This window comes from Aulostomus chinensis, chromosome 6 (assembly GCF_037954235.1).
Source record: "Aulostomus chinensis isolate RoL2024-O1b breed Wild chromosome 6, RoL_Achi_v1.0, whole genome shotgun sequence".
Classification (NCBI taxonomy): Eukaryota; Metazoa; Chordata; class Actinopteri; order Syngnathiformes; family Aulostomidae; genus Aulostomus; species Aulostomus chinensis.
The window spans coordinates 24,515,518-24,527,628 of record NC_141325.1 but is presented as its reverse complement, the minus strand read 5'-3'; the positions used below and the strand labels follow the sequence as shown (position 1 = coordinate 24,527,628).

General features: G+C 42.1%; 1 protein-coding gene across 3 annotated transcripts in view; it reads right to left on the bottom strand.

Moving 5' to 3' along the window:
• The window catches only part of unc5db (unc-5 netrin receptor Db), a 224,408-nt gene that overhangs the window by 75,471 nt on the left and 136,826 nt on the right, over nt 1-12,111 (bottom strand). For all 3 annotated transcript variants that reach the window (XM_086207110.1, XM_086207111.1, XM_086207112.1), the window contains exon 4: nt 11,164-11,267. In XM_086207110.1, coding sequence (XP_086063236.1) covers nt 11,164-11,267 — 104 coding nt within the window. The remainder of the gene's footprint in view (nt 1-11,163; nt 11,268-12,111) is intronic.

Genomic DNA, 12,111 nt, shown 5'->3' with positions numbered 1-12,111 from the left:
CAGCCACATATACAGTATCATACATGAAGCTAATGGCAGCTGACAGGTAACAGCCAAACTGGCCAGAAACCTTTGTTTACAATCTCTCAGGCACGTCGTCTGCTCTGTCCGGTCGTACACGCAGTAATCCACAAGCACTGCCCGCTCAGTACAACTGAGAACAAGCCTGGATGAGTCCAAGCTAGTTGGTTCAGCTGGAAGCAAAAACAAAAAAAACACACACCCCCCCCCCAAAAAAAACAAAACTTTTTCAACATATTTTTATGTGACATATCACTTTAAGGATATCACTTAGCAACAATCCATCTGACTTGCTTCCACTGACACCTGTACCACATTCCAGGGGCACCATACTGAAAAGCTGTTTTAAGTGCCAAGCTGAGATATGCTAATTGTGGGAGAGAATGATATAAAACACACAATAAGATAAGGTGAAAAAAAATTCTACACAACGTGTTTCAAACATGTCATACACAGCTGGTGTGTGCCACCCCTACACTGATATTTTTATGCATTTTTTTTACACGGGTAAATCAACAATTATGCAAATGTTTCACTGTTGGCAGGCATCGTTATTTCCTACTGTTTAAGGTTTTTAAAAGCAACACAGTCAAAGATATCACAACAGTAAGACTACAGCAACATCAGCAGTGGCAGCAGCTTAACATGGGATGTAGTAAACTAATATCATTTCTCTATATCAATCACTCCCACAATACATTCATTCTTACCAAGAACTGCTGCAGAGAGCGGTCAAAAAAAGTTCTGTAGTGACATATCACCTGACTTTTAGTCACATTTTGCAAGTTCAGGTTGGGGGGGGGGGGGGGGCACAGACAAATCATGTATATCATTGACAGTGAATGAGACTTGAATGATGAGAGTTTTTGAGAAGTCACAGATGAAGCCACTCACTGACCTAACTTAAAATATTCTGCAATCAAGTGGATACACTAGGCTGTTAATTTATATCAGGGGTTAATTGTTAACAGTCTGCTGATTAGGAGATCCAATAGTCGACATTTATTACAAATATCAATACTCTTTATTTTTTTCTAATTTGGTTGCCAATAAGATCAGCGGCACCAGATGCAGGGGTGCTGAGTCAAAACAATTTACTAAATAAATTAACAACAAATTTAATTTTTTGAGTGCAACACTGGCACACACACTTACACACCTGAGTTACTGCATGTACCAGCACATTCTGGACTCTGGACGTATCATTTGATGAAGTAAATTATATGGTAAATGGACTTTGTAAAGTGCCTCTCTACTTTAGCGATACTCAAACCATTTTACTTTGTTGACTTACTCACCCATTCACACCCTCACACACTGATGGTGGAAGCTGCCATGCAAGGTGCCAACCTACACACCAGGAGAAATCAGTATTCTAAGGTTTCACTGGATGTAACAGCCTACTTTGTTTCAAGCTTACTGAACTCTGAAGCCTCACTTTCTGAGAGGATGCAGATTTCAGATTTTTATAATCCCCCGCACACATGAAAGCTGGTCAGCTGCACCCAAAACCTCCCACCCTGCTGTACCGTATAGTCCCTGCTAAGCAGCACAACCATTAGGCAGTCAAAAGAAGCACTGTAACCAATTACCAGCCACAGAGAGGAAAACTAATTAGGAATTACAAACTTAGTGATGCTTTAGTGCCTTTACCCTGGTAAAAGAACTGCATCACTGCGTTCGCAAATTACATTCATAGCATGGCAGAATGGGCCGGGCTGATGGATTTATAGGAAGCACACAGGCAACCTTTATAATAAACAACACTCAGGCTGGATGCAAATAGGAAGTGCCTGTAGGCATGCAAACACTGGGTAAAAAGAAATGACACGCAGGGCCCGAGGATGATGGATTGCAGGTATATATTGACACAAATAAAAATGATAATGAACATCATAACTCGGTAATCATTCCTCACATTCTGGTATTTTTTTCACACCTATTTCAGTCCGTTGTACCGCTGTTAGAAGCAGTGTGAATTCTTCTTGTTCAAAGAGGGGTACAGTTGGAATACGACACCTAAAACCCCCACTTTCTTCTGCCAGTTTGCCTTAAAGGAACCTCTGAATCTGATCTTCAAAGACTCCATGATTCTTCTCGACAATTAAAAGATAGCCTTTAGCGCAGGTTTCATCAGAGGTAAATCACTTCGCCTCATTGGTAGATAAGAAAATACAGGGAGAGAAAGAAAACTGGGGGAGAGAGCCTAATTTCTTGTGATTAAAGTAATCTGTCTACGAATGGTTGACGCAAGGGGTGACACCCCCTCCCCCCAATCCACCGCCATCCATCTCTTGAAGTATTTATTTCAATTTTATCATGGGAAATTTGTGACTTGAAAGAGGCAATTAACATGTGGCAGGAGTCGGCCCTTGCCGTGTTTGGGGCCACGTTGCACATTAGCTGTCTGTCTGCTGCTAACAGCCCTCGGGTAATGATACAAAGATTTGCAAGGCAGAAGGGGAGGGGGAGGGATACATGAAGAGAGAGATGGGGTTGGTGGTGGGGAAGAGGAGGGGGGCAGTAAGAAAAAAAAGATGAAGGAACAAATACAGATTAGAGCGGCAAGAGTGTGGCAGAGGATGTGAGAAATGAATTGCCTAATTGGCACATTTGTTTCAATTAGAATGCGGTCATCAGTGTCAGCCTTGACAGAGGGGTTTCCAGGCGGGGGCCCCCACAACAGGGCCTCCTTCCTGTGATTCCATTACCCACATTGCCCCTGAAGGTGACCTCCTCGAGCCATGCTCAGCAACCAGGTCCTCTTATCTCCTTAAGAGTCACACGCCCGCGCGCGCGCACACACAGAGCTCTTTCAGATGACATTTGCGAGGGGCAATTAGGGGACAGAGGAGTCATGTAACTGGTGACACCGCGGTCATCATCAAGACGTATGATGAGAGAGCTGATCAAGATCTTGCCAGCTGACACATTTCCCCGCTGCTTACCCTAAACCAAATGGTCAAGTAATGTCAAGGTGGCGCAGTCAAACGGTGCCATTTGGTTCTATGAGGAGAAAAATCTTTCTGCTGAGTCATGCTAAAGTGTTGCAATTTGGCAGGGTGTCCTCCCCCCACGGACAAATCTCAGCTGCCTGTGGTGAAGCCAGCGAGGGCGGCAGAACGTTTTAATAGTTGACACAATTACATGCATTAAGATTCTCTGTCAGACATACCTCGGGGACTAGGGGATGCCGGTGGGGCCTGCTGGACAACATATCCGAAGTGACAGAGCTAATCTGACTGTTGGATTCTCCCTCCAACCAATCAGCAGCACACGCGGAGATATCTGTGAAAGACTCTTTGAACTCAGCATACCATGGTGTGTTCCTAATGGCAAACCTGACAGCAGCAGGTAGAGATGCGGGGAGCTATCTGTAGCTCAGCTTTGCTCCCCAACTCCGGGGGTTAATCAGAAAAGATGCACAGAGAACACAAATTGAGCCTGCATCGCCCATCCGCCTCCCTTGTTGCTTCCAAAACACCACCTCTCCACTCCTCCGAGCGATGTGACACTACATTACTATTCCGCCCCGGCCTGTCTTATCTTAATGCAATAAATAGAGGGAGCTCCCAGCTTTGGGCTTGGGGATGGGGGTGTAATTGCTTGGTTTAATAATGAAGCTCATCATCTGCACCGTAGGAGACTTGGTCCGACCTATGAGGAAATAACAGAGGCGAGAGGAAGCAGGATGGGAACATGGAAATGAGTGCAGAGGAGGCAGGAGGTGGGACAGAGTTAAATGCAAACTTGTTTTGGAGTCACATCGTAATGTCTTTGTGAAGCTCAACAGAGAACAGCTTGTATCACAGAGCAGAAGCATTTAGTCGATTCCCCTCAGTGCAGCAGCTCCGGCTGTCTACCTGAGCTACTGTAGATCAAGGGGATTCATCTTGGATTAAAGGCTTTCATTCAGGGATGTTGAAATTAGCTTCAAGTTCGGCTGTTCATTTCACACTCTCTCAGAGTAACCTCTCAAAAGAAACTCATTATACTTGGCTCTCATGGACTCCGTTCTCCCACAGTTAAAAGATCTACTCTGCATTCACGCCTCCTGATATCTGTGAAGTAAAAGTGGGGGATTGGTTTTGGATTGAGAGCACCAAAACAAAATTGCAAATAAGCTGCTCCTACGTTCTATTAACCACATGCAAATTACAGTCTTTGCTGTTTTGATGTGATGTCTGAATGTATTTTCGTAGCAAAACACTTCAGAATTTGCATATTGCCATTCATGATCATAGACAATGTTTACATGCCTGTGTCCAAAAATTCACTGGGAAAATCCACAAGCATTTTTGTTTTGTGTTGAATGGATGTGAAGATGTCTAGGCACTGGAATCAAAACCTATCAATAAATGTTTCACAGATACAATAAAGACATATTCAACAGCTGTTTTACTGTTCTGAAATAAAGACAATAACAATTTTGCACTTAATTTAAAATATGATTGTACCCTTCTTGTGCACTTATCACATTTAATTTGTTTCACCCTCAATGTTTCGAGTTCTATGCAATCAATCACATGTTGCAAAAGAGTTGAGCAGTAAAGTTTTAAGATTACGTGGTCAGTGTTTTGTTTTTCTTCTCTAGTAGCACAATAAGTTTCCCTAAAACTTTTCATAAACAGATGCCTGTGAACTGTAAAGCAAAAACAGTGAACCTAAAGGCAATACTTCACCCACAAAGGTTTATTTTTAGCCTTTCAAGTACTCACAAATAGGTGGCTTGAGCTCAAAAATAAATATTTGCGACCTGCATCAGGTTTTTTTTTTCAGACTCCAGGATGCAGAGAGAGCCAGCAATATGTAGTTCGCTTAAAGCTAATGGCAACAAAAGGCTAACATCAGTTCCAGCTACAAAAAGCAAAACTGCTCAAAAATGTAAGCCCTAAACTGCCGTGTCTGGTACATCAATATCATCTTCATCCAGTCATCTGCCCTGAAATCCGCATGTTGATTTGAGAGCTTATAAGTGGACGTTTTTGGGCAGTTTTGCTGTTTTGTTGCTGTTGCTGTTAGCAGTCAGTTGCCATTAGCTTCAGGCTAAATATATGTGGGTGGCATGTTCTATGTTCTGGGGTCACAAAAAAGTGGTGGAGGAGGAAAAGAAGTTACAAACTACTTTTGTGAGTATTTGACGATGTCAAGAAAACTCAAAGATGGGAAGACAATTCCTTATGAATTCGAAATTATATCTGCTACTCCTCATTTTACCGTTGCAAAGAAACTGGACAAAGTGATGTTTAAATGGATGAGGCTTTAGAGGTTTTTGAGCACAAATGTCACTTCATTCCTTAAAGATATGTCTTGTTCTTCACAAATGGAAGTTCCATTTGCTGTACATACAGTATGCAGCTGTGACTTGAGTATGGAGCAGAGAGACAGATAAAGAGGTATGTGTCGAGGACGGCCTAACAATTGGTTGGTGACGAGTGCAGGTAAAAGCAGCTTTTTGTGTCTTTTTTATTCTTGGCTACTTAAATATGTACAATTCCCCCAGTGCACTTAACCATGTATGCATAATTTTTGATAAGAGATTTTAGTCCGGAGTCAGTGGATTCATTTTATGATGGACCTTCTAACTTTTTCTCATTGGGTTTATACAATAAAAAGTTGTTTATATTTAATTCGAAATATTCCAAACTAAGATTCACAAAAAGGAATGCACACAGTAAAGCACAGGTCAACTATACTGTCTGTGTAAATCATGGAGAAAATCCCGCAGTGTGACAAATTCTGGGTCATAATTTCCAAAAACACAAAGCAGATGTGACAGGAACAATCTGTAGAGATCTATAGAGGGAGAATGATGTGGGCCCCATTTAAGTGATATAAAACACAGGGTGTAATGGGTCAAGTGGCTTTGGGGCGGGTCGATTTATTCAGATCAGTTATCTGATGACTACTCTGGGCTCAAAGAGGCTGGTATAGTCTCTAAATGTTGTGTTTTAACACAAATATAACCAATCACAGTTTCCTTTCCCATTTCCTGTCAGTGAGGTTGAGAAATGAACGGATAGTCCACAACAACTTGTTTGTTGCTTGTCTGTCTAAAAATATTTCCGATGCTAGGTGCTTGATTCTTTTTTTTTCCCCGGGAGAGTTTTGTCTTATATTTACTGGGTGTACAGATGTTACGGCACACATGACAAGGTTACAACCACTGAAGCAGAGGTTTAGATTATCAACAGTGTTGTGCTGCTGTGTCTGGTGCAGTAATGTGCACGGCTTCTATCGTAATGTGGAGGGCGGGGTGGGGGAATCCACCAAAGCTCCCTGAGGTGAAGCAGATGTTCACTATAATAACCATTCACAATGGAATGTTTTATTTGTGATTTTTTTTTTTTTTTGCATGTTTGTGCTGTTGCACATCAGTGTGTATGTGTTCAAATGCCATTGGTGCAGTTTGCTGTCTAGAAATTGCAGCATTTAAATAGCAACGCAACACTGTGCTGTAAACTTAAGACCTAAATTTATTTGTCAGTGGCACAAGATTTGCATTGCCTCAAAAAAGGAACGCACAACATATCGCCTGATTAGATTAACCCTTCGGTGGATGCACAGAACAGTTGAACAAGGTGGGCCCATGATGAGAGACTGACAACTGCACCAGTTAGAAATGAGCAATGACACCTGCACTGCTTTGTGTTCGGCTTTGCTCCGGGCTCAAGACAGAGTCCCACAACACCCCGAACCTTCACCCTTACCATGTCCATCAATCAGCTGTTTTCCACAGTGCAATAGTGGTTCAGCACACTACTATCGTCTAGTGCAATTTGGGATTTTGTGCAGTACTATCCTAAGACCTATATGGTGTCATGTTTAATGTGGCTGGGAGTTGAGCGATATGCCGTCTGAAGTAAAGCAGAGAAAAAGTAAGAACAGGTGGAATAAAAGAGGATAAAAAAGATTCCACCAGTGTTAAGTCCACATGAAAAACTTTAGAAGAGCAACTGTTGATCAGATCAATGACGATTAAAAGAAAGTTGAATGAACATAAAAACAAACAAAGAATAGCTCCTGAAAATATTTGCTTTAAAGGTCACCGAGTATGAAAATCATCGTTTTCGTGTTTTTGGTGTTTATTCAACGTCCCCCAGTTGTGGGGAATACACAAGAAGTGTGAGGCAGTGTCATAACCTCTGTTTGAAGTGTCTCCCCTTTTTTGAATCGCCGCGGGAAAATGGACCGATGCGCTTTTGGCTGAAGTGTTACGTCACAGTTCAGTCAGTGCCCCCCCACACTTCGACATATTTCAGGAGGGGGCAATTATGCGAGCGGGCCGAGTGAGTGCAGCTCTGTCGTGTCGCTCGCTAGCGCGACACCAAGTGGAGACTGCAGCAGCAGCACTGACTGAGCAGATTGATTGAATGAATGGCCTCGATAGAATTGAGACCTTTGTTTTATCTGCGCTATCTGTTGCTAGCTGGCCTGGCCTGGCTTGAGGGGGAAGGAATCTCGCCAGCCAGCCAGGCTACCAAGGGGCCAGGCCACCGGGAAAACTCCCAGTTGTCCCGATGGCCACCCCGCCACTGCATGTACGGCTGGATCTGTGAATGGGCCATGGCTACTTGGTATCTTGTCTTACGAATGTTGTTGTATGATATGGACTGTTGTCAACTGACAGTAGCAGTCACACTTAGCACTGGCGACAGTTAGCCGAGAAAGTGGGAGTACTTTCTTTTCAGTGACAGTGAGGGCAGCCAATCACCAAGTAGTAGTTAAATGAGGTTGCCAGATAAACCACAGCAACTGATCGTGGTCAACTCATGCTCTTGCATAAATAATGAGGTTGCCAGATACGGTCAGAAACGACCCCAATAGGGACAACCGACGCATTCTGAATCCAACATGGTGACATAGCGGTTTCAGAGAGCCTTTTAGGAAGGTTCTGAGCCATTACACACCCAACCATTTTTTGTGGGGTTACATATCACACTACAGAACAAGAATGAATACCCCGTTCAACCTCTCTATGGCACCTTTTACAGTACAAGACTGTCCACACCTTACAGTTTGCAAGTATAAGTTGCCACACCTTAGTGTTAGGAGTATGACATGGACCAAGAAAGAACCTGTTCAATTTTGAGCCAGATTTGTTTAACATGTTAAAAAAAAGGATTGTTTTTTTCCTTTCTGCATTGGGTTTGGCTGAGCTCTTCAGACTCCAAGTGTGGGGATGACACCATACACTCTAGTCTTGTTAGAGGTATGAGCTCTCCCCAGTGCACAATTATGTAATTTTATATTCTAGGGGAAATTGAAATCTAACCTCAGTGTCAGCTAAAGAAAACCCAAGTGCTGATAATCTCCAGTGTGTCAATAATGACTTTTAGAAATGGGACTGAAATGGTAATATGTGCTCGAAAGATGTCAAGCGTTGGTTTTCAACTTACCGACTGCTAGGATGAGGGTTGTAAAACTGTGAAATTTTCACGGTATGCTCACTGTCTCCCCAGAAAATATCTGAGATTCCCTGTAATATACGACTATCAACATCACTATTAGCTGTCACAATGATCCTGAAAGGAATTAAAGTTCCAAGTAAAGAGTTTTATTGTAATTGAACCAGAATTAATGAAAGACTCCCTTGAAAACAAAGTTTGAAGAGGAGAGATGTGCATATGCAGGTACGACTGTCTATCATACGGAAGTTAGTAAATGTACACAGCAAGATAAGCGTTCATACTGTGACGTTCCCGGGTGCTAGTGCACTGTTGCTACTTGAACAGGGACTAAATAATTGTATTAGTGCTGTAATCAACCAAAGAAATTCTTGGTCGACTGAAGCCCTCAAATTTCAACTAAAACTCGACTAATTTTATATATGGAAAATATACTGTGTCAACTATCAGCACAAAACCTGTTGAGGAATATTTAGACGGTTGTTTTTGTCACGTTATAATAATTGACCGACACTATCATTTGTCCTGCGCACAGAGCGAGACTGAACGGAGGAGCTCAGCATCGCGGCTGAGACACAAATAGACTTTTACCTTAAAACTTTACTCTTAAACACAAAAGGGCAGGTCCACTGTAAGAATTTTTACAATTGAAACAAAACAATTATTCACCTAAAATATTGAAATGTCAATTCTGATATGTTCATATACTCAAAACTGACGGGGCAACCTAAGGTGGACAAGTTAGCTTACCGTTTTTAGGTGATACGTCGTGTTTGTCGTGGAGCTGTGATATACAAACTGTTGTTTGCAAACTTTGCATTCGACTTTTTTTCCCATCATCTATTTTCATGAAATGCTGCCACACCGCAGATGTCTGTGACATGGTGGACGAGGACTGACTTTAAATGAAACCGTCAAAATTAAATATACATTCATCAAACCACCAGACATTGGCCTAGTATTCTTCAGTCTGTCCGTCCTGTCTCTAGCGGACGGAAATAGCAAAAACAAGGGGGGTGTTCAAAGATAGATTGTTATTTGTGAAACAGGGGTGCTTTCGGTACTTTCCTCCTGATGAAATTAACGTGGCAAAAAAATCGACCAATCAGAATTTTGGTCGAGCCCGAACGTATCGACGAATAAATCGACCAGTCGACTGGGAGATTACAGCCCTAAATTGTATGGAGAGGAATGATGGTGAAATAATCATCAAATGTTTCCAGCGTGGCACTTCCCTAATGCAAATAAATATCTCCAGAGGAGATGTTATCCCTGCTAAGTGAGAGACTAAATAAACTCTTGTAGCCACATAAAACGAAGTGATTACACTCACCCTGACAGCCTTGCTGACAAGGGTGATTTCCAAACAACTTTAGAAGTGCCTGCTCTCAAGGCTGAAGGTTCAAACCGTGTTGGTCCTGCAGTGCCGTGTTTGCCACAGTAGCATTCACCTGGCAGCAGCACTCACCGCCATCTCAATATTTCATAGAATGAGGTGTGCAGAAATCGACTGGGCTGACGATATCTGGCCTGTGCTCTCTACATTATTCACTCCGATCTCTTGTGGCTGGGTTCATTTGTGTTGACAAAGGACTAGCCAGGAGATTGTGATTCGGCCTGTACCACTCAGATTCAACTATTTTTATCCTGCTGTGGTTTTCTGCAGCATTGGAATGACATCACTCCTCCATTTCCATGCTGAATCATTTATATAGCACAGGGCTGAAGACTTGACCTCTGTCTAAATCTGTTCCCTGCACACAGCATTTGCAAACCGTGTGTTCATACTTATTACTATACGAGCAGATATGCTGGAGGACAATTGGCACTGAGGGAGGATTGTGCACTGTGACATTCTTTCTCAGAAACATTTAAATCTTGTATTTGCCCCACAAGTCAGTTTTGCAGGTTGAGCACACTGAGAAACATTTGTTCTGCGTCTCCCTGGGAGCCATCATTTAAATTGCCAGCGGCATTATTTGAAATACTGAAAAGAAATTGAACAACAACCCACAATCATCTGGTGCATGAGACCATTACCAGCATTTTGTGTCTTACAAACTATGTAAATAGTTATGGCCAGTTTTCAGGAATATTCCTGAATGTTGTAGGGTTTCAGTGCAAGTTTATATCTGTGTTTAGTGTGTAAGATTTCTGATTTACAACAAAAGAGGATTATAACATTGCTATAGTTTGTATCATTCATACACCTTTTAGATGTGTGGTACCAATAAAATGATATTCAAGTCCCTAAATGAATTGAAGATGGAAATAAGTCTAAACAAAACACGAGCAGCTGTGAAAGTTCAAGTTAAACAGAGGGGGAAGTTAATGGTGAAACAAGCAATTTCACAGTTTTTTTTGGAGGGGGTGCTCAAAAATAATGAGTTTCTGATGGTTCCAGCTGTGGAAACACAAATTGCAAACCACTTTTTACATTCCTCAGTTTCTAATGTTTTTCCCTGATATCTCATATTTGGCTAAACTGTATCCAATGCATCTCTTTCATCATCCTCTGAAGCCAACACTGTCATTCAAGCATTGATGTGTGCTTATTGCCAGTATCTAACATAAGTATATCAATCTCCTAAAGGTCAGCAGAGCATCGACTGACCGGGCTACAGAGATGTACTCTTGCCATATAAGGCTGGCCACTCTGATTTAGATCTTCTCTGCTCAGTGGGAGTATAAGCTTCTCTTTCAGGAGATGAGGAACTAGAAGCGTCAGTCTTACCTCCGCCATAGGCACTCCCTCCGGAGGGCGACAGTGCAGAACGATCATCCCATTGATTGGCACTTCCTTCCCCTGGGGGTCCTGCTCAAAGTTTTTCCTCAGGTCTGTGTGGGAAGATAAGACACAGCTGTCAGGTGTCAAGTATTATACTCATCCTGCCCTCAGTCCTCTTCAGCCCTCACACGCCAACCTGCCCTACCTCTGCATGCTGTGACCTTCAAAACCCACTCCAGCCTGTATGGGATGGAGATGATATGTGCTAGGTAATCTGTGGACAAGGTGATGTGGATGATACGCTAGATGGGAGAAGAACATAGGGATCACTCTGATCACATTCACATGCATACAGTGTGGATCCTGTTCTTCCCACTTTCCGATCTCTGAAAGCTTATTGCACTGCAACCTTACACTGAAAACCTTTAAAATTGCAGCCTTTTTCAACAAGATGGACTTAAATCATGATTTTTCAGGGACTTTTGCAAAAACTATACTCATGACAAAGTATTTTTTAACAATGTTTTACAAGCGATTCCATTTATTAGCTCAAACAAAATAAAGCAATTTGACAATTTCCATACTTCTCTTTTGAGCTACTGTCAAATTTGTATGCATCTATTACCTCAAGGGGGCAGCAGCAGCTTTACCAGTTCGATAGTGGCACAGCATTTTATAATATTGATGCAGCATAAATCAAATAAAAATAAAAGTAGGTTGTGTTTCTGCCTTGGAAAGTTTAAAAAACACAACATAAAAGAATAACATGTCACCAACACATCCTAACATATACACATACATAATATATTTGTCATTCTAAACACACACTCACATACCTCCAAATGTTCCAAATGCCACGACCAAACAAACTCACCATATTTTCACCTGTGTAATCTTGTGTTTATGCTTTCAGTGGTGAAACCTGTTGACAGTGTTTATCCCTGTTGCCGTCAT